General features: G+C 41.0%; 1 protein-coding gene across 1 annotated transcript; it reads left to right on the top strand.

Annotated features, from left to right (window-relative positions):
- The first annotated feature begins 159 nt into the window (after positions 1–159).
- Positions 160–17054, top strand: bcs1l (BC1 (ubiquinol-cytochrome c reductase) synthesis-like). Its single transcript, XM_067256814.1, has 7 exons — positions 160–812; positions 2832–2971; positions 3238–3432; positions 15603–15666; positions 15757–15929; positions 16223–16340; positions 16595–17054. The coding sequence occupies exons 1-7, from the start codon at positions 493–495 to the stop codon at positions 16845–16847; spliced, it is 1263 nt and encodes a 420-aa protein (XP_067112915.1). The 5' UTR covers positions 160–492; the 3' UTR covers positions 16848–17054.
- The last annotated feature ends 10526 nt before the right edge of the window (positions 17055–27580 follow it).

The raw sequence follows: 27580 nt of genomic DNA, 5'->3' as shown, positions 1-27580 counted from the left end.
CACAGTATGCAACTATTATGTGCAACTTGAAATCGATAAAAGCTATAATGTGACTGTAGCAGTGCATTTCAGAAATTCCGGGTAGGAACTATCTGTTGCTAGAACTATCCGAAACGAAACTATTTTCACCGAACAACGGAAGTAGTGGTAGAGGTCGCTATTTGGTTTGTCAATGAACCAAACCGGTGGAAGTAAAATGTAGAGAAAAGTCGAACTGTAGTGTCAAATAGTGACATAACTGTGATGGTAAATGTTTGCGAAAATGTTTATGACGTTGATATTCTTTATGAACTCTCTATAATATCATTTTTAGTAGGCTATCACTTTATTTGTATGCATCTCAGAAAGCCAGCCCATTTATGTAGCTAACTACCAAACCTCGAGTGAGAAAGCATGCGCGTCTCAGTGTCTTGGAAAGGTAGATGAGAATTACTTTTTGTTTTAGGTAAGACATAAATCCTGGTTCTATTTGGAAGAACATAAATCTGCATCATGCCTCTGTCAGATTTCTTGGATGCCCTTAAGGACAACCCTTACTTTGGGGCTGGCTTTGGACTCGTTGGGGTAGGCACAGCCTTGGCTGCAGCCAGAAAAGGTGCCCAGGTGGGAATGATCTTCTTTCGCAGGAACTACATGATCACTCTTGAGGTACCCAGTCGAGACAAAAGCTACCATTGGCTATTGAGCTGGATCACCAAACATGCCCAGCACACTCAACACCTCAGTGTAGAGACATCCTACATGCAGCATGAAAGTGGAAGGATCAACACCCAGTTTGACTTCCACCCCAGTCCTGGAAACCATATAATCTGGTAAGCCCCAGTCCTCTCTAATGGATAAGTATGTGGATAATGAGTGACTTCTTCTCATGGGCACTGATACTGTCACTCATTGTTGTAATTACATGTTAGCTTGTTAAAGTCTTTCAAAATTGTACAGAGGCTTTGACTGCGTCCCTGTTATGGTTACTTATTTCAGACACTTTGGTATAACTATATATTCTAAATCTCTATATGTATATAGATAGATAAATATCAGGGAGTCAGGTGGCTGAGCGGTTAGGGAAGCGGGCTAGTAATCAAAAGGTTGCCAGTTCGATTCCCGGCCATGCCCAAATGACGTGTCCTTGGGCAAGGCACTTCACCCTACTTGCGTCGGGGGGTATGTCCCTGTACTTACTGTAAGTCGCTCTGGATAAGAGCATCTGCTAAATGACTAAATGTAAATGTAAATATATCTAGATAGATATAGCCTAGATAAATAATAGAAAGGTTGATTCTAGACTCCAAGAACATTTGTCTGCACCGGATAAACCAGCAACACCATCAGCAATTGTTACAGTAACAGTGAATTGTAAGTGCATAGTGCCCGTGATGCAGCAGGTGATCAAGATGTCAGTGAAACACAAATACAGATTTCTTGAACTATATATAGTGGATAGTGCCAGTGATCAAAAACACACACAGATTCCTGGAATTATAGATGGGGCCTTCATTTGTCTGTTGTTTCCTACGTTCTAAATTGCTTATGTTGATCAAAGTTCACTATATTGGTTCTCTGTTAAATTGTTTTACCAACACAAACATCTAAACATTTAGTTCATAACAGAAGTCATTACATGCACAATGGTTGAGCACACAATGGTACAGTGCTTGTACATTTGCAATGTGCTGTCAGTTTTAACATCAGTAAACACATACATTTATCTAACAAAATTCACTGATCTATATTGAAAGTATATCCACTTTATATTTTTGTTCTGTTCGCTAGCCAGCCCATTTAAAAGCAGATGATTATGGTTGTAAAAGCGAATCCGCTTCTAAATAACAAAACATAATTTCCCTATTTTCCTTACTACGCTTAGTTTCATTTAATTGCAAATGCCTTTGTTAATCGCATTAATCGCGGTAGCCTACTGCACTCCATTGGATTATAAAAAGGACACCTGAAAAATATTAACTTTGCAGAGTGCCCGGTTCTCAAGTTGAGGTTAGAAAATATTAATCTTTATCAAGTATTGCACAGTCAGTTGGTGAAGAAGTCCAGAAAGTTTATTACTTTCGGCCAGCTGCAAGGAGACAAATCATCATGGTGGTTACAAAGTTGTCTGCTAGCTTGTTGTGCTAGCCAACCATTTAAACAACATCGCTCCCTACAGTCATTGGTTCATACAAAGACATGCAACTGTCACATGGCTCTTCTTTCATTGGCTCCCTTGCATAGATCTTGCTTGCGTGTGTATGTGTGAGTGCGTGTCTGCGTCTTGAAGTGGCCCTGCTTATGCTAACTAAATGACATGGTCAGATAAGATAAGGATCTTCCTGTTTACCTAAGCCTGGTCGTTGCTAGTTCATTTGGGGGTGGCCTCTCTGCAAACAAGGCTAAACACAGTATAATTTTATACAGAATAAAAGGTTACATTCTTAACTTTTCTGACAAGGTATTTGTAGGAAACTCTGCAGACCAGAGCACCAATCAGAGTGAAGGTACTGACGGGAAGAAAGCAAGCCAAGCTGCGGCAAATTAATTTTGTACTATTTTTCATTATTTGATGTTGAAATGCTGATCCATACAACGTCACTAGCAGCACTGTACTCCGTTGGATTATAAAGAGGACACCTGCAAGATATAAACTTTGCAGAGTGCCCTATTCTTTGTCTGATTGTGGGAAACTAAACCCATTTTAATTTGTGCACGCACACACACTATAAACACACAATAAATGATGCCTATTAGATGCTATGCTATAGAACATATACATTACTTATATCAACTAACTACTTTTATAAAGTAATTTATAGAAATCCATTTGTCCACTGTATGTGCTGCAGGTATGGGCAGAAGTGGATTCGTGTGGAGAGGACCAGGGAGAAACAGATGCTAGACCTCCACACCGGCACACCATGGGAATCTGTTACATTCACTGCCTTGGGCAGAGACAGACAGATATTCTTCAACATTCTGCAAGACGGTACCTTACTGGACAAAATGATTGCTATAATTCAAAATAGCCACTGTAATTGTAAATATTTAGCCTAATTCCCCCCTAATAACACAAAAGTACATATCACAGAAGAGGTGCCTACATTTCTCTTCCTTAGAAAGCTGATATTTGTTATAGAATGTTGAAGTGTATGGTAAAATACAAACATGTTGAAACATTGCAGAAGAAGCATGTTCACCAAATTTCCAGGAAGAGTGGTATTTGATTGTTAATCTTTTTGTCATGTAATGCAGCAAGGGAACTGGCCCTTAAGCAGGAAGAGGGTCGGACAGTAATGTACACTGCACTGGGCGCTGAGTGGCGGCCCTTCGGGTTTCCACGGCGACGGCGACCCCTTAGCTCTGTGATCTTGGAGGCAGGGGTTGCTGAGAAAATCGTAGATGATGTAAAGGAGTTTATTGGAAATCCCAAGTGGTATTCAGACAGAGGTATTGTATCAATGTCCAAGCATACAATTAAATTTTGAGTTTTTCTATTCATGGGGAATGTTGCGGGGAGGTGAGAAGAGTGTCAGAACTCTTGAAGCTTGGAAGACATGATTTGGAATGCCATAATGTGGCATTCCAAATCATGTCAGTACATCAGTAAATCAAAAGCACAGTTTTGCAAGCTTGTAAAATAAATTTGCAAGCTTGTGATAAAAATGTTCTAGCTTGTAACTTGAAGTGAACATATTTTTTACGTTTGTAAGCTTTATTATTTTACTGGTATATTTCACATTCACTTATGAGTATTCAAAATGTGTTTCTATGTAGTTACAGAGTTACACCGTGAAAGTTTTGAAACTCTGTACTTGGAGGCAGAGTTCAGACATTGTAAATTCAGAGAGGTCCTTTACTAGCCTGTCTCTGCCCTCCTACATATTTCCGCTCATTTTTTATTTAGCTTCTGTACTAGGTCTGGGATTTCAGTGTATTAGTCGGTTTTAAGAAACAATTTTTTTTGTAGGTCCAATCAGCGAACAGAGGGAGTGGCTGAGAACAATGAAGTTGATGTCGTGCACTAGTTTGAGTTGTAGTTCAGTAATGGCGGCGGAAAAAGATGCGAGCAAAGCTATTCTGCGGTTGTGGCAACGCTGCAGAATATCCAGAAGTTAAAGCCGGAGCAAGAACAATCCTTGCTGAGTTTTGTTGGTGGCCATGATGTTGTGGCCCCCCTCCCACGGGGTTCGGGAAAAGTTATATTTTCCAGCTACGGCAGCTAGCTCCGTTACAGTGTTGAAGGAGTTGGCTAAGGCGAATGCTAGCGATTGGTTATGGCAGATCAGAGTGGCTCTGCCAGATCCAATAGTTTTAAACTTCAACAGAGTACCTGCCTTCAAGGAAGTTAACGCTTGTCAATGGAGCGATCCCAGACCCTCTGTACAAATGAAATGTACGAGGGTCTGGTTAGGACCAGGCTAGTCCTTTACACCAAGGGTCTTCAACCCTGGTCCTCAGGGACCCCCGACACACCTGATTCAAATGAATGGGTTGTTGTCCAGCTCAGCAGAAGCCTGATAAAGACCATTCATTTGAATCAGGTGTGTTGGAGCAGGGAAACTTCTAAAACATGCAGGCCAGGTGGTCCCTGAGGACCAGGGTTGAGAACCACTGCTCTACAATGTCTGCAACCAGCATTGGTGGTCGTATTTTCCTATCAATCATGCTGAAATGCCCCCCCCCCCCCCATTCTTTCTACGGAGCTGCGCAGAGGATTGTGGGTCAGCATAGCCAGAAGCGATCAACTTGCATACTGCAAAATGCGACCGGATGCAGTGGGACATCCCTGTATTTTTGGAATACAGCATTTGACACAATGGGTATGTCCCAATGCCCATACTATGTAGTATTCCAGAAGATTTTGTTTTGATTGATGAAAGAATGCAACTAATAATGTTGGGGAGGCTTGGTAGAGTAATCTGATTAGTCAGGACGAAAAGGTGCCTCCATAATTTGTCAAATTTTTCTCTCACTGTCAGTATTCAGATTTGTTTCAAATGTTCATTTTTGAAACAACTTTCCTGGCGTTAGAACCTGTGGGGATGCATTTCTGCATGATTGATAATAATATCCAACCAATGACGTTTGCTGCAGACACTTTACAGGAATCTGATTGGTCAAGGATGTAAGGGTCCTCTGTCAATTTACAATGTTTCAAATCTGCCATTGTGTTTCTAAACTTTGATGGCATGACAACGGTGCCAAAAGTCCGTAACTGCACAGAAACACATTTTGAATACTTATATTCACTCAATTAATTAGAAATACACCAGTGAAATAATTATGCTTACTGACGTTCAAAATACACTATGGACAAAAGTATTGGGACACACTTCTTAAATCATTAGGTGCGTTCGACATGGACTGTGGCTGCATGAAACGACCGGCGAGACTAGCCATTGCAGTCGGGGAGGAGTTAAAAACGTCTCTGTGAAGTCGGACATTCCAGCTTCTCGTGGTTTGCTGCGTTGACGTCAGTCATGGCCGATCAAGCGCTGTTTGCTTACTTTACTTTATTTATAATTAAACTTAGTCTTTCCGTTAGTGAAGAGGCGTTCTAAAACCCTTTCTTCAACACATTTTTTATTAAATTAAACTGTTTGGTCCGGATTTGAGCATTGGCGTAACTGAAGGTGTCAGAATAATTAAAAGTTGTTGTTGTGTGAGTCTGGCCAATCATGAAATAGCTGTGTCGTCATTAGAACCCATGCAGTTGCTCTTGAGAAAATGCGCTCGGCTACACAGCCGGCAGTTCTCGAATCGATCTCACGGTACTTTGATGGCTACGTCACAGTGACCTAGCCTTGGTGCCGTCTCAAGTCGGACAAAAAGTCGAACCAGAATTTACTGTTTCAAGTCAGTCGCATGCAGCCGGCTGCAGCGCTGCATGAAGTCAGTCCATATCGAATGCACCTATTGACTTCAGGTGTTTCCTTCAGTCCCATTGCCATCCCATAGCCAGTCTGCTTTTACAAACATTTGTGAAAGAATGGGTCATTTTAAAGAGCTCACCGTATTTGAGCATGGCACTGTAATTGGATGCCACCATTGCAACAGGGTCAGATGGCTGAGCGGTTAGGGAATCGGGCTACCAATCGGTTGCCGGTTCGATTCCTGGCCGTGTTGTGTCCTTGGGCAAGGCACTTCACCCTACTTGCCTCGGGGAAATGTCCTTGTACTCACTGTAAGTCGCTCTGAATAAGAGTGTCTGCTAAATGACTAAATGTAAATGTAAATGCAACAAGTCAGTTCATAACATGTATTCCTTCCTAGATATTCCACAAGCAATTGTAAGTGGTAGTATAGCTTGGAGGGTTCACAAACTTTCAAGCAGCACTGTATATATTTATTATTTTTATTATTATTTATTTCCCCATCCTTAAAAAAACCTTGAATTTATGCACTCCATAGACAAAGGGTTAGGGTTCGGTGTTAAAATATTCGTCTTGGTCCACATTGCGTTGCTTGTATCCGCGCGAATGTTCTGTTTTGACGGTTTAGGTATAATTCAAGTTTTTGTGGAGAAAAGTAAAGCTAACGGTGGTTAACTAGCTAGCCACAGTCACAAATGTCACGAAGGCACAAACCCATGAGCGACTACCTATAGTCGAACATTATTAGCTTGTTAACTTCTGGGAGGTAGCTAGCTAACTAAAATGGCAAGACAGCTGCAGAAACGCCACAGGCAAAAGCCACGGGCGATAACATGTAGCTAGCTATGTTTCCAGGCTGTAACACCCATGCTGATCATAAGTCCTGTAGAGCAGGGTTGTCAAACTCATTTTCACTGAGGGCCACATCAGCATTATGGTTGCCTTCAAAGGGCCAGTAGCCCTGTTAGCTGTAGCTTTTGTGAACATATTCTGCTGCGATTGCAATTCGCCTTTTAACACCTCCCTCCCTTGGCACTGGCTTCCATCCAGGGACAGATGCAGCCTGCTTTGATTGGGGGTGCAGTGAACATTTTTGTTCTACCTTTTCTTATTATTATTGGGGGCCAAGCAGCTTTGCTGCGAAGCCACTTATTGGGCTTGTACTAGTGCTGTCAGTTAAACGCGTTATTAACGGCGTTAACGCAAACCCATTTTAAAGGCGTACATTTTTTTATTGCGAGATTAACGTTCTTTTTGGCCTAGCAAACTTTGTAGTTTTTTCACATGCTGTTGCAACAACTACGACGTTAGAAAAACTACAACATCACACCAGATCTAGCTAGACTGGAAACAAAACAACAGGCACGCCGCACATACTTGTTTGGGCTTGCGAGCCGGCTAAAGAGTAGTAGGCTAACGTTACGTTTTGAGTGGATGGCGAGCTCGAGACGCCAAAATGGATGCCAATAAGATTCTGAATGGAAAGTTTACTCTTAAAAAGTTGCCAAATGGTTCCATTGACGATACCAAAGTGATCTGTGTGTTTTGTCATTGTGAACTGAGCTATCATCGCAGCACGTCCAGTCTGAAATACCACTTGATGGCCAAGCACACAGCTGATGCGAATTCTCCGCCTCCTCGTCAAAGCCAGGCGATTGCAATGTTGTTTTCAATGAAAATAAAAAACATTTGCACTAAGACTAAGCCATCCGATCCACTTTTCCATGTTGATAAGAGCATTAAAATGAGAAAAAATTATTAAGTGACATTTAGAATAAATAAAAATGTGCGATTAATTGCGAGTTAACTATAACATTAATGCAATTAATCGCGATTTAAATATTTTTATCGTTTGACAGCACTAGTTTTTATTCTTATTCTTATTATTGGGGGCAAAACTGCAAAGCCTGGGTTTCTACCCAGGCCCCGATGCAGCCAGCTTTGACTGGGGGTGCAGTGAACATTTCTGGGGGGTATCATGATTACGGAAAGGGATCATATTATTCTTTTATATTGAAACTATTTTTGAGACTGCTTAACGATCCAGCAAAGCCAGACGTTGTAAACATTTGGGGCTTAGCCCAAACCTAGGATGTAGTCTGGGTTTGATGTGATGCTAGATAGGGACTTCCACACTTAATGTGAGCGCACACAGCACGTGAGTGTTTTTTTGCATTCATTTAAGCGCAAAATAGTTTTCCAATTGGTAACATTTTTCCAAAAATTCCAATTGGTAAAACCTTGTCTCGTAAATGTGATATCTTTATAATTTCTGGCTCCAAATTGTCGACAGGGGAAGCAGAAACATGCATCTAGCTTAGCTGAGTACGGCGTCAGTTCCGGTTGTATAGATTTTCTGCCATTTTGAATTCTATGAAAAATATTTGCTGCTACTCCAACAGATTTTGTCCGACCTTCCCCAGAATTTGCACACATGATCTTCAGACCAAGCCTCGCAAAAGTTATTGGATGGATCTTTGATTTTCAAAGCCAGTTACAGCCAATTGAAATCGGCAACGAAGCCGCCAATTTGGAAGTGAGGTCATATCTCAGCAAGTCTTTGCTGTATTGACACCAAACTTGGTATAGGGACTCGGGACCCTGTTATAAAAGTGTCCAGGAAAGGAAAGGTTGTGTCATTTGAACTCTAGGGGGCACTGCAATAAGCAAAAATTTGTTTTGGCCAATAAGGGTGCTTTCACGCCTAACCTGTTTGGTCCGTTTCAATTGGACCATGGTACGTTTTCTGTGTAAGTTTGGTTCATTTGGAGAGGTGAGAACACACATTTGAACTCTGGTGTGGACCAAACAACCGAACCATGGTCCTCCTAAAAAGACAGGACTCGGTCCGGTTCCAAGAGAACCATGGTTCGGTTCACTTTAGGTGTGAACGAAGACACCCCCCCCCCCCCCCCCCCCCCCCCCCCCCCCCAGACGCAAACTGGATGCGCGATATGCACCTATCTCTACCAGAAATGACCATTGGACAGTCTCTCGCTCGAAATACAAAATCCCCGATTTCCGGGAGATTGTAGAGCATTTGCGGCCGTCAGGGAGCCGCTATTGAAATGCGGGAGACTCCCGGACTTTCTGGGAGACTTGGGATGTCTGTGAACGTAATCAGACTTGAAACGTTAATGAGTAGCGTCCCATATGTGATTCGAACATTCTAATTGAATATTTTCGGATAGACAAAAACTATGCGACAAACGCTTTAGTATGGTTTCAAAATGTATTTATTAGAAGGCTAGCAAGTAACACTAGCATGGAAGTAGCATTACTACAAGTTTAATGCTAGGTAACTTAGCCCGGCAGCTATCTAAGATAGCTAGCTACCATTTCTAAAAAAAAATACTTACGCTGTGGGGACCATGGGAAATATTTGGACTATTTGGTTTAATATATGACTTATTATAAGAAGCAAACCAAAATGTAGTGCATTGTGGGTTGAAAAAGAATGTTGACACTTGGCAGAGACAATTAGGAGACATTAGGAGCTAAATGAGTTGAGGGAAAACGTGGGGGAATGATGAAGTGAAGGCTCTTCTGCAAATATGAGCTGATTATCATATTGCAGAAATGCTTGTAGAAACACATAAGTATAGCGAGCTATTCAAATTCTTCATTGATAAACTGAAAGAAAGGGTAACTGAGCGCACAGTGGACCAATGTCGGTTGAAAGTTAAAAAAAAAATACCTAGGCAGAAATACAGAAAAGTGTGTGATGTTCTATGGACGAAAAAAATTAATTCCCATTATTTGATGACCTGGATATAATCATGGGTACAAGACCAAAGAACAACCCAAAAAACGTGGTCGTGCAACACCAAAACAATGAAGGATAGTATAGCAATACGCTGCTGTTGCTCCATTGTTGTTCATGACAATGTGATTGACAGGAAGTGATTTTACCTCACAAATTTTCTGTCCAATAGATAAACAACCAGTATGACCGTGTGTCATTGTTTTTTTTACAGACGTTGGTTCACTTAACACAGGACCTTGTAAACAAGGTTTAACAAGTAGCAACTCATCCACTGATTTGGGCCAAGCAATCGGACTATAGTTGTGAAAGCTCCCTAACTGTTGATTTGTTTGGCTTACTTAACACTAACACTTTTTTCATGAATTCAAAATGGCATCCACATCGATTCGGCTGATATCACAAGTTAACATGTGTCAGACATGGGATCTCCCAATATATCACGAGACGAAGGTATCACTTAACACTAGAAGCGCCAAGCCATTTTTCGCAACTAAAAGCGCAGTTTGGGGTCAAACTGACCCATGAGTCTACAGACAGGGATGTTGAACGTGAAAATGAACGTGTCTTCGGCAATCTGTCATTTATGTCCATGTTGTTAGTCTGTGATTATTTCATTTGCACGTTTGTTGTCATTCAGCAAAATGTAACTTATTGGCTTAAGAATGTCAAACACGTTGCGGGTTAGGTTAGACTGCAGTTGGTCTAGTAGCCCGACATACAGTTAGGTCCTTAAGTATTTGGACATTGACACAATTTTCATCATTTTGGCTCTGTATACCACCACAATGGATTTGAAATGAAACAATCAAGATGTGCTTTAAGTGCAGACTTTCAGCTTTAATTTCAGGGTATTTACATCCAAATCAGGTGAACGGTGTACGAATTACAACACATTTTATATGTGCCCCCCCCCTTTTTAAGGGACCAAAAATAATTGGACAAACTAACATAATCATAAATCTAATTCACTTTTAATACTTGGTTGCAAATCCTTTGCAGTCAATGACAGCCTGAAGTCTGGAACCCATAGACATCACCAGACGCTGGGTTTCGTCCCTGGTGATGCTCTGCCAGGCCTCTACTGCAACTGTCTTTAGTTCCTGCTTGTTCTTGGGGCATTTTCCCTTCAGTTTTGTCTTTAGCAAGTGAAATGCATGCTCAATTTGATTTAGGTCAGGTGATTGACTTGGCCATTGCAGAACATTCCACTTCTTTGCCTTAAAACTCTTTGGTTGCTTTCGCAGTATGCTTCGGGTCATTGTCCATCTGCACTGTGAAGCGCCGTCCTATGAGTTCTGAAGCATTTGGCTGAATCTGAGCAGATAATATTGCCCGAAACACTTCAGAATTCATCCTACTGCTTTTGTCAGCAGTCACATCATCGATAAATACAAGGGAACCAGTTCCATTGGCAGCCATACATGCCCACACCATAACACTACCTCCACCATGCTTCACTGATGAGGTGGTATGCTTTGGATCATGAGCAGTTCCTTCCCTTCTCCATACTCTTCTCTTCATTCTGGTACAAGTTGATCTTGGTCTCATCTGTCCATAGGATGTTGTTCCAGAACTGTACAGGCTCTTTTAGATGTTTTTTGGCAAACTCTAATCTGGTCTTCCTGTTTTTGAGACTCACCAATGGTTTACATCTTGTGGTGAACCCTCTGTATTTACTCTGGTGAAGTCTTCTCTTAACCCTTGTGTTATCTTCGGGTCATTCTGACCCATCAGTCATTGTGACCCACCGTCGTATTGCGACAAATTTACCTCCTACAAAAACAAAGTGAAGCATTTTCTTTTAACTGTTGGGCTGTTTCAGACCCCCCACATTGCAATGGTTAAAAGAAAATTATTTTTATTTGTTTTTGTATTGGGTAAAATTGGGTAAACACAATGGTGGTTCGTTATGAACCTTTGGGTCATGTGACCCGAAGGCAGCACAAGGGTTAATTGTTGACTTTGACACAGATACGCCTACCTCCTGGAGAGTGTTCTTGATCTGGCCAACTGTTGTGAACACCTAATGCTATCTCTCTGATAGGTTTGTTTTGATTTTTCAGCCTAACGATGGCTTGCTTCACTGATGGTGACAGCTCTTTGGACTTCATATTGAGAGTTGACAGCAACAGATTCCAAACACAAATACCATACTTGAAATGAACTCTAGACCTTTTATCTGCTCCTTGTCAATGAAATAACAAACTCCCTTTATGAGGGAATAACATACACCTGGCCATGGAACAGCTGAGCAGCCAATTGTCCAATTACTTTTGATCCCTTAAAAAGGGGGGGGCCACATATAAAATGTATTATAATTCCTACACCGTTCACCTGATTTGGATGTAAATACCCTGAAATTAAAGCTGAAAGTCTGCACTTAAAGCACATCTTGATTGTTTCATTTCAAATCCATTGTGGTGGTATACAGAGCCAAAATGATGAAAATTGTGTCAATGTCCAAATACTTATGGACCTAACTGTATCAACAGCTACAGACTTGACGTTAGGTTAGCCTGTTGATGCTTAGCCTATTCAATTTAACAACTTTTGAAATGACAAGACGCAGTAGATAATATGTACGAAATAATGTCATACTCTTTGAGAATGTGTATTTTGGTTTTATATAGACTATTACTGCAACATTGGGACTCCAGTTTCAAGTGTAGATGGGGGTTACGCAAGAACTGTAGCGCATGTTAAATAGGGATGCATATTGATAAGATTTTAACGATTCTGACTCCTTATCTTGCTCATCTATTCGATTCCTTATCGATTCTCTTATCGATGTTCCCCTCTACAGCCATAGTTCTGTGCGTCCTGCACCCCCACACACACACACTCGTTCTAAACGAATTTCTCAAACTGGCTTTGACTGGCTCTGAAATGAGCTAATACCTACCACCTCTAGGCCTCTTCAGGCCTCATTTTTCAAAACAAAATCTAGTCGGAGATAGAAACTTTCAGTTTCTTTGTGTTCAAGCTTCTATTACTCAACACCAGTAGGACTTACAGGGGTCCTAACAACAGGGGAAATAACTTCAGTGTCACCTTTCAAAAGAGACCATTTACATGCATGTACTCCAAATGGTTCAACAAAAGCTTTCAATGTACTTTGGGTATGTTGTTTAGGCGTTTTCAGGCACATTTAACAGGATTATTAAAAGGTTAAACAATTAAAATGCTAAGTTTAATAATGGATTAAAAGTCGATATGCTCAGTTTAATAATGTGACACGCGAACGTTTGATGATAACACACGCCGCCCCGATAACGTGAAATGATCAATACGATCAATACTAATGGGAGACGAATGCCGGAGCTAAAATGTATGCTTCAAACGACGGGACAGAAGATAACTAGATCGACTACACACAATAAAGGCAAATTGCTTCACACAGTAACAAGTGGTTGTGGTCACTTTTGAGCAGTTTAGCTCTACCTTAGATAGTTAGAGATGAAGCGCGAATGTTAGCTGCGCTGCTGCATGCATCGAACACATGACGTTCCAGTAACTTCATTCCATGCTGTGTGTTCAAATGCTTCTTCATATTTGTAGTATTTCCTCCTTTCGACGAAATAGACTTTTTACACGCGTTACAAGTGGCGTTGTTGTCATTTTGTCGTGTGAAATACAACCAAACTTTAGAACGCTTCTTCCTAGTTGCCATGTTTGCTGCAGTCTGTCTATGCGCGAACTTTTATAGTTTATTCAGACAGACGTTCGCGTGTCCCATTATTAAACTGAGCATATCGATTTTTAATCCATTATTAAACTTAGCATTTTAATTGTTTAACGGCACAGAGAATCGTTAACAGAATCGTTAAGGAATTTTGCTAACGATTCCAAGGAATCAATTCACTGGGAACCGGTTCTGAACAAGAACCCGATACCCATCCCTAATGTTAAACGAGAGTTGCATTTGATAAATCAATAGGCGGCCTATCTACTACAACTAGCCTGACAGATCATTTAGAATAGCCAACGTTTTGTTCCCTTTACATCTACGGACTAAATTGAATAAATAGGCTAATCTTGGGTAGCCTACTGCATTGTGCACAGGACTTTTTTTTGTTGAGCTGGTAACCTGGGATGCATCTTTCAAAGATGCAATCCCATCCCCCCTAATGATTGATCGTGTAGTGAATCAATGTATTTGGTCTCAACAGTTCCTTTCAACGGTCCCTTTCTAGCTTACTCAAAACTAGTTACCCAACATTCCAAGCATTCCATTCTGATAGGCCTACTTACAGCTCAAGAATACATTTAATTTAGCTTACTGTTTGCGGGGAATAGCATAACAGAGATGTGGTTTTAGTAGCCTAGCCGAGGTGGGGGCGAATTAAAGCAGTGGTAAATGTAAAAGTCTGCATCTTGGCACACTTGGCAGGTTTGGTTCGATGAAAACAAACTTTGATGAGATTGCTCTGTTAGCGAACCATATAGACTATAATATTTGTTGTTGTTGTAGTAGATAGGCCGCCTATTGATTTATCAAATGCAACTCTCGTTTCACATGCGCTACTGCCCTTGCGTAACGTCCCATCTACACTTGAAACTGGAGTCCCAATGTTACAGTAATACTATATAACACACATATATATATATATTTATATAACTATATATAACCGAAATACACATTCCAAACTATGATATTATTTTGGACATATTATCCACTGCGTCTTGTCATTCCAAAGGTTGTTCAATTGAATAGGCTAAGCATCAACAGGCTAACATCAAGTATATAGCCTAGAATTTACAATTTGCTCTATAGGCTATAATTAATATTTTCGGTCCGGACCAAGAGAACCAAACTACAAGTGTGAACACGACAGTCATAAACTCCACCAGCGATGAGCAGTAGCCTATTAGAAACTAGCATAGAGTTTTTGGAAAATTTCGTGTTGATGTAAACATACGCCACAGTCCAATTCATTGTTCAGGGAGCAAACATTTGAGAGCAGGATAAATGGGACAGTAAGCAGAGATTGTACCTTATAGCTTAGAAGTTCCAAACTAATAGGCTACACTTCTCTCATTTTTGCAATACTTGGACCGTGCCCTGTCAATAATTAAAGAACAATAACTGTTTTCCCAGGATAACTGGATCTATCAGACCCTTGAATGTTTATGAGACAATTTCAATAGCTCCTTCTATAGACCTACAGATCGCAAACTATAGTTTGAGTATCCACTAATTCGCCTTACATACATAGATTGTCAATTTTCATTTGTGATTTTAACGGCTAATGATTCGTTAGACCCATGTTTGAATACATGCAAAAATGCTTTTATTAGTTACGTTTATCCACTTTACAAAACATAGTTTATTTGCAATCGTAAATTATTGTTTCCGCTCTAAAATAATGGGACATAAGAATTGCGCTTATACCATTGTCTACACTCAAATGTATGTGAAACAAATGCACTTCGTATAATTCAATTCTTGTTATTTAGCTAAGATACTGCCAGTGACAACGTTGTTAGAATCAGATTGTTTCAAAGGGGGTTCTTTATTAATGAAATGCTAAATGAGTAAATGCTCAAAATTATCACTAGGAGGGAAAAACTACAGGGGTAGTTTAAGTTATAATATAGGTTAGGACCATTTTTGCACAGGGTTGCCCAATTCCTTTGTTTTGATGCAACTGTTTCAAGTCTGAGGCTGCCACCATAGCCTATAACCATTCCCTCATGCAAAAATGGTCAGGGAAACTGCAGTGGATTGGAAGCTTCTGAGGGCGGACCAACTACATATTAATGCCTATGGATTTATAATGGGATGTCATAAAAGCTCATGTAGGTGTAATGTGTAGGTGTTGCAATACTTTTGCCTATATAGTGTATGTTAACATTTCAAGTTACAAGCTTGCAAATTTTGTTGCAAAGTTCTGACATTATCCTCAGCTCATAATTTTATAAATTCTATGAATAAGTGACCAAAATCTTTGGGGATTGATAATTGGTTCTGTATATAGGAATCCCGTACAGAAGAGGTTATTTGCTTTATGGACCCCCAGGCTGTGGCAAAAGCAGCTTCATGTGAGTTTTGTTTGTTTACGCCTAACACTGTAATCAACATGAAATTTGTTATCATATTAAGGTGGCTCAATGTGTGTGCATGTATTCCAGCACGGCGCTTGCAGGAGAGCTGGGCTACAGCATCAGCTTGATGAGCCTAAGCGATCGCAGTCTGTCGGATGATCGCCTTAACCACCTGCTAAGCGTGGCGCCACAGCAAAGCATCATACTCTTGGAAGACGTGGATGCTGCCTTTGTCAGCCGAGAGCTTATACCAACTGAAAGTATGTCATATTGGTAGGGAGTGAGAGGGAATCAGGTGGCTAACAATAGAGGAACAAGGAAGAGGACATGGTGGGTAGTGGGAAGGATGAGAGGGAAGGGATAATAAATAGAAGAGGACTTTATATTCAAGATACGCTGACAACATTTTACAACAAAATATGCATGAGGAAGAATGTGTGAAAAGGATAAACATATTTTAAAAAGACAGCATTTTATATTTCTTTTGTATTCATTAACGCTTTAACTGACCGCTAAGTCCTTTTTAACTCACCATTGCACCTCTTTCACTCAGACCCGATGGCCTACCAAGGCATGGGTAGGCTTACCTTCAGTGGACTCCTTAATGCACTGGATGGGGTTGCATCGTCAGAGGCTAGAATAGTCTTCATGACCACAAATTTCATTGACAGGTACAGTATGTTATAACACATGAAGCCAGGTTGATTCAGTGCACTGTATATGAAAATATATTGACATTTAATTGACTTGCCAATTTAATTTAAATACTGAATTTGCCTATTTAAAACGTAGTTAGAATTAATAATTAAATAATAGAGACATTGAAATGCAAAGTGTTTGTAGTAATATGTGCTACTACTCACATTGGGGCCACATTTTTTGTTGTCTCTTTCTACTATACCTCTCTTTACCTCTTCTATCCTAGACTGGACCCAGCTTTGATCAGGCCTGGTCGTGTGGATCTGAAGCAGTATGTTGGCCACTGTTCCCACTGGCAGCTGAAGCAGATGTTCCGCCGTTTCTTCCCTGCCGAGTCTGCATCAGTGGCTGACCGATTTGCAGAGTGTGCCCTGGCGATTCGGTCTGATATCAGTGCTGCCCAGGTGCAAGGACATTTCATGTTATTCAAACTGGATCCTACAGGATCAATTGACAATGTGAATGAATTAAAATCATAAGACAAAGTTGAATAATTCAGAGTCTGAAAGTCAGCCACACAAAGCCTTACAGAAAACCAGAACAATAATGGAATATTCTGTTGTGGGGGCATCAAATAAAAAGATTTTTCACAGTTGTTTTGCATACATGGTTCTATTAAGGCATTGGCTCCTGGGTAGTCTAAGGCTGTGTATGGTTAATGTTAATAAAGTGACTACAAATGTGAATCAATCTGGAACCTCAGAAAAAAATGATTTCCAAGGGGCCCTATCAACAGGCAATCTCCAAAATGCGTCTGTTTGAAATTGGATACACACAACGATTCAGAGCAACAAAACATCTTGATTGTGTATGTAACCCAGATATATTTTCAGTCAGCTAATGCTTTTCTGTATTATCACTGTTTTTGGTGTGTGTCTCTTTAAGGGTTACGACCACTTTATGTTGCGGCAGCTTTACGACTGCTGTTTTACGGTGTGTGTTATTGTTACCTTGGAGACTAAGTTTTTCGCGGGTAGATCTCTTCTTCAATGCCTGCAAGCAATGTGTGGTCCAGCTGTGATTCTCCTGCTGTTTAATTTTGGAGTTTAACTTGTGAAAGTATTTTTAAGTGAAATATTTACCGTACAAAGTACTCGGTTTTCTTTGGATAATATCCGAAAGTCCGTCGGTAACGTTTATCCACAAGAAGACCGTTTGCAAGGAACTCCGCCGATTGAATGAACATTAACGAGACGCTGCCGCTGTTTCCTGAGTGCTTTCCTGTGGCTCGTGAGCTCGTGAAGAGCCGTCGTCATCTTCTGAATATCCTGAGGATTGCAGGCAAAACTACTGAACCACCACACACATATAGAGCTCTATAATATTATTGCTGGCCAGCACATTACTTAATTTTTTGTTGTTGCTAAAGACAATATAAGGACACTTCAAGATTAGTTCTATGTTCTATAAGAAGACCGTTCGGTATTCATTTTGTTTTAATGGACTGAGAAAGAGACATTTAATTAAAGAAGACGAGTAACATTTCTTCAGGTATTTTTGTACTGAATAACAGGGTGTTGTTCAGACATTTAAGTATTTGGTTAACTGCCTAAAAAAAAAAGGGAAATATATATATATATATTTTTTCTAATTGCTATAATCACATTTCCATGTGATTTAAGGTTTACTGTTTTATGATGTTCCTGCCCTACATTGTAATCAAGTAAGACGCATTTCAGTTCAGCAAATGTTAAATAAAACTGGATCGATAGTAAACTGCTGTCACAACCCGAGGAAATTCTGTTTATTGGTTACATGTACATAAAATGCCTCAATGGCACTCGTCATCAAATTAAACCTGACGCATATCAGATAAACAGTTGTGATTGGCCGTACCAGATTCCAGGGCCCCTTTCGTCGTAAAGGTTGAAGCTAAGTTAATCAATTGTCCCTTTAGCCCGTTAACATTAGCGAGATGAGTGAGAACAGCAAATATCGGTTCGTCAACGGCTGATCTGCATCCAAATCATGTGGTTAATTTCAATCAGGCTAAACTTATCAGGGAAATTGCACGTGCACGTCCTACTTCAAAAGGCAGGAAAGGTCGATCACCAAAACCGTGATTTTCTAACGGTATGATGGCGGAAAAGACGAAAGAGAGAGCGGTGATAGGCTATTCTCGCCATCCGAGCAAACTATTATAATGAGTCTCTAGACAATAGCATATTATCATGGCTAAGTCAAACACCGCCACCGCTGCCAGAGCAAGACAAGCAGCTTGGGAAAAAATTGCGATAAGCTAAATGCGAAAGTTTTGGGGAAATGTATAGGCTCATCTTAAGTGCCTCATTACCCCAATCAATCAGATCACATTTCTTTAATTGTGCCTGCTGGTATAGGCTTAATGGAAATTAATAATCGAATAAGATCTTGATCTTGGAGGGAGTCAGGTGGCTGAGCGGTTAGAGAATCGGGCTAGTAATCAGAAGCTCGCTGGTTCGATTCCAGGCCGTGTCAAATGATGCTGTGTCCTTGGGCAAGTCACTTCACCCTACTTGCCTCGGGGAATGTCCCTGTACTTACTGTAAGTCTCTCTGGATAAGAGCGTCTGCTAAATGTAAATGTAGATCTTGCTAGCGAAAATAATGATCTCAACTCTTTCAGAATAAGTAGGCTAGATAAAAACAAGGCCAAAGAGTATCTAATTGATACGAATTCATAGACAATTATGAGGATATATGTAGGCTACTGCGCTTATATCATGTACTATATGTGTATATGCATGTAGGCATATGTGTAAATTCCTCTTTGATGTCATTGACTGGGACATGGCCAGGGAATATGATGAATTGATTCATCAGCTGGTTAAGCGCCAAGTACACTTTTCTTACAGCAACGCATGCTGCGGCTTTGCCAATGTTTTCTGCATCGCCTATACTGTGTAAAAATGTAGCCTATAGCCTACCTGACGCAAAAAAAAAACCCAAGGCTATGCAGTCTGAAGCACAGTTAAAGTTTCAAGTAGCTTTATTGTCAATTTCTTCACGTCAAGACATAAAAATGAATCGATATGACGTTTCCCACTCTCCCACAGTGAAACATATAAAAAGCACAGGCACAACAGATAAGACAAGACATTTCGTAAAACATAGCGTTACATATTCACATACAGCAGCATAAGCTCATAATAAAGCATAAAGCTTGCTGCGGAGTGTGATATTTGCAATGTACGGCCCGAGAAGGTCTTTCAAATAAATGAGTCCATGCCGGCTGAATCGATATCGCTCAAACAAGAACTCATCCGTGTGAAATAAAGGATCTTGGCAATCGCGAAGAACTCTATTGGTATGGAAAGCTAATCGAACTAAAATATAGCTCCTTGGTCAACTGGGTCTCTCAAAAAGGGAGCTGCCATGTTATTTTCTGGGGGTGTGGCAAGCTTATCCAGCTACATTTACGTTAGCCTGCTCTTGAGCAGGTTAGTGCTAATTGATATGTTACTATGGTGATTTATCGAAAGTTGCTTCCACGAACCAAAAAGAGGGGCGTTTTTTTATCTTAGCCTGAAAATTAGCTCGCTAAACCGCTTAGCGAGCTACGACGAATACCCCCCTGGTCGGAGGGAAATCTATTTGATGGGATGTTGGCCAGACCCAGCTACTGGAGCACATAAAACATGAGCAGGGGCCCGTTCTCCGTACGTCGCTAACTCAGTTAGCTGGATTTGATTGTTGAAGATTTGTCATTATCTTGGATTGTTCGGTTCTTTGAAGCTCATCCTGGACTTGCTGTCATAGCAACAGGTCCGTAAACTTAAACCTGCTCGGGAGCAGGTTTATTTTATGTAAACACGAATAGATTCAGGCTTTACAAGCAGAGGTGATACAGGAAGTCTGTCACAGACATGTCTTGTCCGTTTTTACTACAGGAACCTGTTGCAGAAGGTGCAAGAATAATTAGCAGAATTTAACATGAAACCGAATTAATTGCTCATTGCGTGATAGATATGCTCCTTAAGCACAGCGCGATATGCTAGCCTATACTTTTTGAGAGGATAGCCTATCGTTTTTTTGTGAGGGTGTCATTTACATAATACATTTGTTGAAACCACATCATATGACATTAAAGATAATAAATGAAAATATGAAAGTATGAAAATAAAAAAAACATAGGCCTAGCTTACTGTAATAAGCGATAAAACGCGTCACTCCTCTACATTTAATTTGGTCTGCTACTTTTTGCCAGCCCTCTTTCTTGGATTTTGCAGACTTTGAGGTGTTCCCTCGCGTTCTGATAAAATCTTCAAATTCGGAGTAACCTTCGAGCAAGCTGTTGCTCTGTTGGCTCTGTTGCGGAAAAAACAGGGTGCTCATTTTGGCCACGGTGAGCAGCCATAGAGTTATGTGAGCAGCCAATAGCAGCGTTGCTGATCAAGGTTTCTACTATCGATACATACCCCCTTTTAGACCAACGTATAACTCAATCCAGCTATACTAATCATAAACAACAAGTGTGTTCGAAGAACCGAATTAGCCAGATCATGATAAGCAAGATGATGTCATCTTGGATGTGTCATTTGATCTCGGATGTAATAAGCGACATACGGAGAACGGGCCCCTGGTTGATTAAATGCTAAAAGATTAGTCTGGTTCCCAAGTAAACTCAAAATGTGTTTTGGACAGAACCTGTTTATGTTTGAAACATTCATACACATTTGCGAAATGTCAACCTGGACTGACCTCATTACTCAGTATAGTTTCTGAACGATGTCCCACACAAATCCTAAAAATGACCTGCAGGGATATCCCTCATTTTAACCTTATTATTTTTCTCTTTTTTTCTTGTTGGTCAGTTAGTCTTGTAAAGCCGAGGAGAATTGGCACGGATTGTGTTTGTTGACAATATCTGACTCCAGCAAAACTTTCTATGGCATATCTCCAACGTATGTGACAACTGTTTCAATGCTTGATCAGTGCACCAATTTCATTGTGTTCATTTAACAGCTGTTCAATCAACACTAAGACTATAAAGTTAACCATGATCAAAGTTTACAAAACGGACCCCCAGCGAGGCTATGGTTACATGCCGGGAGCGTGGAAAGCCCTACTGAAATAATGACTCATACCTGCAGAGAAATCAATTGCAAAGGGTGTCATAGTGAAATGAAACTAGGCGCTGAAGGACTGAAATTCTTTGTGTCTATTCCAATATGTAATGATAGTATTCAACGACACAAGTCTGTGTTTTAGAAAGAGTGGTCTGGGGGGTATTCGTCGTAGCTCGCTAAGCGGTTTAGCGAGCTAATTTTCAGGCTAAGATAAAAAACGCCCCTCTTTTTGGTTCGTGGAAGCAACTTTCGATAAATCACCATAGTAACATATCAATTAGCACTAACCTGCTCCAGAGCAGGCTAACGTAAGTGTAGCTGGATAAGCTTGCCACACCCCCGGAAAATAACATGGCAGCTCCCTTTTTGAGAGACCCAGTTGACCAAGGAGCTATATTTTAGTTCGATTAGCTTTCCATACCAATAGAGTTCTTCGCGATTGCCAAGATCCTTTATTTCACACGGATGAGTTTTTGTTTGAGCGATATCGATTCAGCCGACAAGGACTCATTTATTTGCAAGACCTTCTCGGGCCGTACATTGCAAATATATCACACGCCGCAGCAAGCTTTATGCTTTATTATGAGCTTATGCTGCTGTATGTGAATATGTAACGCTATGTTTTACGAAATGTCTTGTCTTATCTGTTGTGCCTGTGCTTTTTATATGTTTCACTGTGGGAGAGTGGGAAACGTCATATCGATTCCTTTTTATGTCTTGACATGTGAAGAAATTGACAATAAAGCTACTTGACACTTTAACTGTGCTTCAGACTGCATAGCCTTGAGTTTTTTTTTGCGTCAGGTAGGCTATAGGCTACATTTTTATACAGTATAGGCGATGCAGAAAACATTGGCAAAGCCGCAGCATGCGTTGCTTTAAGAAAAGTGTACTTGGCGCTTAACCAGCTGATGAATCAATTCATCATATTCCCTGGCCATGTCCCAGTCAATGAAATCAAAGAGGGATTTACACATAGGCCTACATGCATATACACATATATAGTACATGATATAAGCGCAGTAGCCTACATATATCCTCATAATTGTCTATGAATTCGTATCACTTAGATACTCGTTGGCCTTGTTTTTATCTAGCCTACTTATTCTGAAAGAGTTGAGATCATTATTTTCGCTAGCAAGATCTCATTCGATTATTAATTCCCATTAAGTCTATACCAGCAGGCACATTTAAAGAAATGTGATCTGATTGATTGGGGTAATGAGGCACTTAAGATGAGCCTATACATTTCCCCAAAACTTTCGCATTTAGCTTATCGGCAATTTTTTGCCAAGCTGCTTGTCTTGCTCTGGCAGCGGTGGCGGTGTTTGACTTATCCATGATAATATGCTTATTGTCTTCTTAGAGACTCATTATAATAGTTTGCTCGGATGGCGAGAATAGCCTATCACCGCTCTCTCTTACGTCTTTTCCGCCATCATACCGTTAAAAAATCACGGTTTTGGTGATCGACCTTTCCTGCCTTTTGAAGTAGGACGTGCACGTGCAATTTCCCTGATAAGTTTAGCCTGATTGAAATTAACCACATGATTTGGATGCGGATCAGCCGTTGACGAACCGATATTTGCTGTTCTCACTCATCTCGCTAATGTTAGCGGGCTAAAGGGACAATTGATTAACTTAGCTTCAACCCTTACGACGAACGGGGCCCTGGAGTCGCAGAGGTCCCATAATATCAGCTTTAATGCAGCCGTTGGAAATCAACAAGTACAGAGCTCTGGGATTGTCTACGTTTTCCTACCCGCAACAGAGTTTGGGTTGGTTCAAGTCCAACTGGCTATTTTTCCCTGCCCCAGCATATATTATACAGTGCAGTAAACCAAAAAACACAAAAAGAGGGTTTAGCTTGTTTTCCTGTGCAGCAGGGAGTTGTTCTTGCCTACGCGTCCCACCTGCTCGGGTGCCGTCTACACCCGGTTTCAAGGTTGTTTCTGAAAATGAAGAGATAGAGACAAAAAATACTGCCTTTTTCCCACACTCTGTGGTCGAAAGTCAATGTTTAAGCCTGAGCACACTTGCCAGTTCATAAGACAGAACTTTAATAAGCACAATGCATAACTTTACTAAGCACAATTTATTTTTTAATCCCTCTTTTGATCTCTGAAAACACCAGAGATCAATCAACATAGCCCGGACCAACCACCACCTCCTCATCCTAGTCAGCCAGCCCCAGCAACGGCATTTGGAACCCCATCTTTGGGTTCTCCACAGCCGAAACAATGATCCGGTTGCACAGGGACCTGATACATGGGATACAGCAACAATCATGTTGATATTGATATAGCACACTCTTAAGTAAAATAGCGGAAACCTTCTTAGTCCAGTACTATTCTAGTGTGGTCAAGCAGTATCACTCTTGACCTAGTCGTAACCCTCTTTTCCGGACTCTCACATTCATAGCAATAGCAAACGGTTCACTGGCCCTTCTCCACCAACTCCTGCAACGTACGACTGGATTCTGGAGCAGCACAACACATGATCCAGTGGTACCACGTACTTCCTTTTCCCAGCACCCTTAGGGCGTGCGAGGTTCTCTCGATTACCTTGATTGGTCCTGTCCATAAATGTACAACAGGCTTCCCCCAATACATCTGATGATGTATTGGGGCAGGGTCTTCAAGGGGAAGGGGGGGGGGGCAGACCACTCATAGGTCTGATGAGGCATAGGGGCAGATGGGGCAGGGTCTCCAAGGGGAAGGGGTAGATCATCCAGTGAGAAAGGGGGGGACAGGGTCTCCAGGGGAATGGGGCCTTATAACAGGGGTTGTATATCCAAAGGTAGTCAGACCCGCCGGTCTGACTCGTCCTGAAGCAGAAAAGAGTTACAGTCCCAGCATCACCTTATCTCCCATGATCAAGCAGTAACTGAGTCAAATGAGATGCAAACAGTCGAACACCAATGATTAAACACAGATATTGAAATAAAAAAGAGCCTTGGGCAAGGCACTTCACCCTACTTGCCTCGGGGGAAATGTCCCTGTACTTACTGTAAGTCGCTCTGGATAAGAGCGTCTACTAAATGACTAACTGTAAATGTAAGAACCCATTTGAGGATTTAAAGTGGATATTTTTTAAGTTCAAATAAATCCCTCCTTTCACACCCTTTTAGGGTGTGACAACAAACACAAATTTAAAAATATAGCTGCAAGCAGCGATGCGGGTTCCTCCGCAAAATGGCAAAATATTACAAAAATGTACATTGTAGAAGGTCAAGAGTTGGACCACAAGAGAGCAAAACTACTTCATGTTTGGCTAACAACAATAGGCTGAATGGGGATTTGAACTCATGAACATGAGGTTACAAGTCAGTCTCTCTATCCTCTATGCTACACACCAACTGTTGAGATTTTATGAATAGAAAGGGCAGAGTATTAGCTTTGGTGAGCTTTGGGACAAGGGTTAAGAAACGGTTGACATTTCAAGGTAAAATTGCATAGAATTGCACATGGTACATCAGAATGATGTCACCTGAAGCCAATAAGGTTTGAAAAACCATCAGTCAAAATTATATTTGATTTATTGACACAAAGATATTGAGGCAATGTGGACACTTACATAAATACACCCCTTTCAGACATTTTGTATTGCATTTCTCATTTCATTTCACCCTATATAAAGACACATCTGCTCGCACACTATCCCCATCCATACTGTTTCCCTCTCTCCCAGCGCAGGTCAAAATGCCAAAAGCAGAAATGCTGCAGCAGCCGCATGAGGTTTAGATGTAGTCCAAAAGTTTCCTCCCACAGTCTCTCTCCACTGGCTACCTATCATGGCCTGTATCAGATTCAAGACCCTGGTATTGACCTTCCAGGCAGTGAACGGGACTGCACCCGTCTACATCAAGTCTCTCCTGCAGCCTTACACCCCCACCCGTCACCTACGGTCTTCTTCAGACAACCGCCTGGTGGTCCCACCGCTCAAGACCGCCCGGTCCCAACACAAGCTCTTCTCCTGTCTGGCCCCCCAGTGGTGGAATCAACTCCCCACCTCCATCAGAGATACTGACTGTCTCTCCACCTTCAAGAAAAGGCTCAAGACGCACTTGTTCCGGGAGTACAACGGTACTTAGGAATGGTTCGCTTGACCCGATGTTAGTTTCCTCAAGGATCACAATGACTCTTGCTTAGAGACTTGTTGCTCTTGTGGTTAGTGGTAACTGTTTTAAATTTTTGTTCTCGCTGTGATATATTGTTTTTATTACTGTTGCTTGCTTTTTTCCACAGGTACACTTGCACTTATAGCGGTTCATGTTGTTTAATTGTAACTTGTTTAACTACATGCTCTTATGGTTCTTCCCTTTGGCACTTACTTTGGTTGTTCACAATGTGTGCTTCATCTTTTGGCTACTAGCGATGTTTTTTGGCTATCTTGTTGTTATGATCAGTGACCTATGCACTTTGTAAAGCTCTCTCTTGGATGTCGCTTTGGATAAAAGCGTCTGCTAAATGAATAAATGTAAATGTAATACAAATCAACCACAACATTGTTTTCTAACTTTCTCAAAGATGGCTTGAAAACCATGGATGACGAGCTTTACTTTACGCTGACATGGTACATAAACATGGCATTGGCTATATCCCAGCATTGATCCTTATCTACGTTGTCCTTGTAAAATTGTTGCTGACATACAACAACTCCCTGTGCTTTTCAACTTCGAGAACTCATTTGATGCTGATTTTAGAAATCTACTTGGGGGTTCTCTCTCGGTAGGCTATGTCTGCTTGTGTGTTGTGTGCAACGCGTGACACCTCGTTTCTCTCAAACAAACAAAACAAGTACGGGCATGCTAGCTCAACGGATCTATCCGTTTATTTTCATTCGTTTTCATCAGGGTAACCACATGTAAAGGACGTTCGTTACCAACATTGTGTAATTATAAAGTCTACAACTTTACAAATGTTCACCGTAGTCTACAATTAATGGAGTAAAATGTTAATAACATGTTTTTTTATTCAAATATATCAACTAATATGGTGTATTTCATCATCCTGTAGCCAATTTCGCAAGCGTCTCGCGAAAAAATTCGACCAGCTGCCGAAACGATCGCTGCCGATCGCAGGCGATTGCAGCGCTTCGCAGCCAGTGTGGTCGGTCCCATTTGATAACATGGGCGCCGAAAGAAAAAAGGAGGCGCTTCCAGGCGCGTCGCAGCAGATCGCAGCAGATCGCAGGCAGTGTGTCCCAGGCGTGAGACTCCTGCATTAACAAGTTCTGCTCGATTAGCAAGCTATTTTTACTAATATTTTGTTAGCTATTGATTGGTAATGCAAGCTAGCTAAAAACAATGTTAGTTAGCTTGGCTAAACTGGTTTTCATAGCAACAGAAATCAACAAATCAGATCAGTTGAACTTTATTCAGAAAGGGGGGATCTGTATTTTTTACTCTACTCTTAACGCATGACTATGTTTAACTTAATGTCTGCACCTCTCTGTCACCAACTGTCTCTGAAGTGGAGGGTGGGGGCTTCATATCCAACAAATTACACCCCTGAACTTTTAACCCTTGTGCTGCCTTCGGGTCACATGACCCAAAGGTTCATAACGAACCATCGTTGTGTTTACCCAATTTTACCCAATACAAAAACAAATAAAAATAATTTTCTTTTAACCTTTGCAATGTGGGGGGTCTGAGACAGCCCAACGGTTAAAAGAAAAGGCTTCACTTTGTTTTTGTATGTGGTAAATTTGATGCGATACGACTGTGGGTCACAATGACTAATGGGTCAGAATGACCCAAAGATAACACAAGGGTTAAAACAGATCTAATGGCCTACTACAATTGTAAATATCCTACACCAGTTACAATAAACCCTGGGCAGGGACGGCGCCAGAGAATTTTTAATACAGGTGCTGAGGAGGTGCTAGATCATTGACAGGGGGAGCTGCGCAATTATATATACATAAATACTATTAATAAAGAAGCAGTACCTTCTCTTGAGTGGTTTTTATTCAGATGAATAATCATTGGATTCAGGTCAAAAGTCTATCACTTGAACTGGTTTCATCACTTTAAGACACTCAAAGTCAGCAGCTTGGCATACTGGGACATGGAAAGGATTAAACATTTAGACTTTCATCAAAGTAAAAAATGCTGGTTTGTCCTTTTTCATCAATGTCCTCAAAAAAGCAGACTGCAGAGCT

This window comes from Osmerus mordax, chromosome 2 (assembly GCF_038355195.1).
Source record: "Osmerus mordax isolate fOsmMor3 chromosome 2, fOsmMor3.pri, whole genome shotgun sequence".
NCBI classification, from domain to species: Eukaryota; Metazoa; Chordata; class Actinopteri; order Osmeriformes; family Osmeridae; genus Osmerus; species Osmerus mordax.
This window is presented reverse-complemented; position numbering and strand designations above follow the sequence as displayed.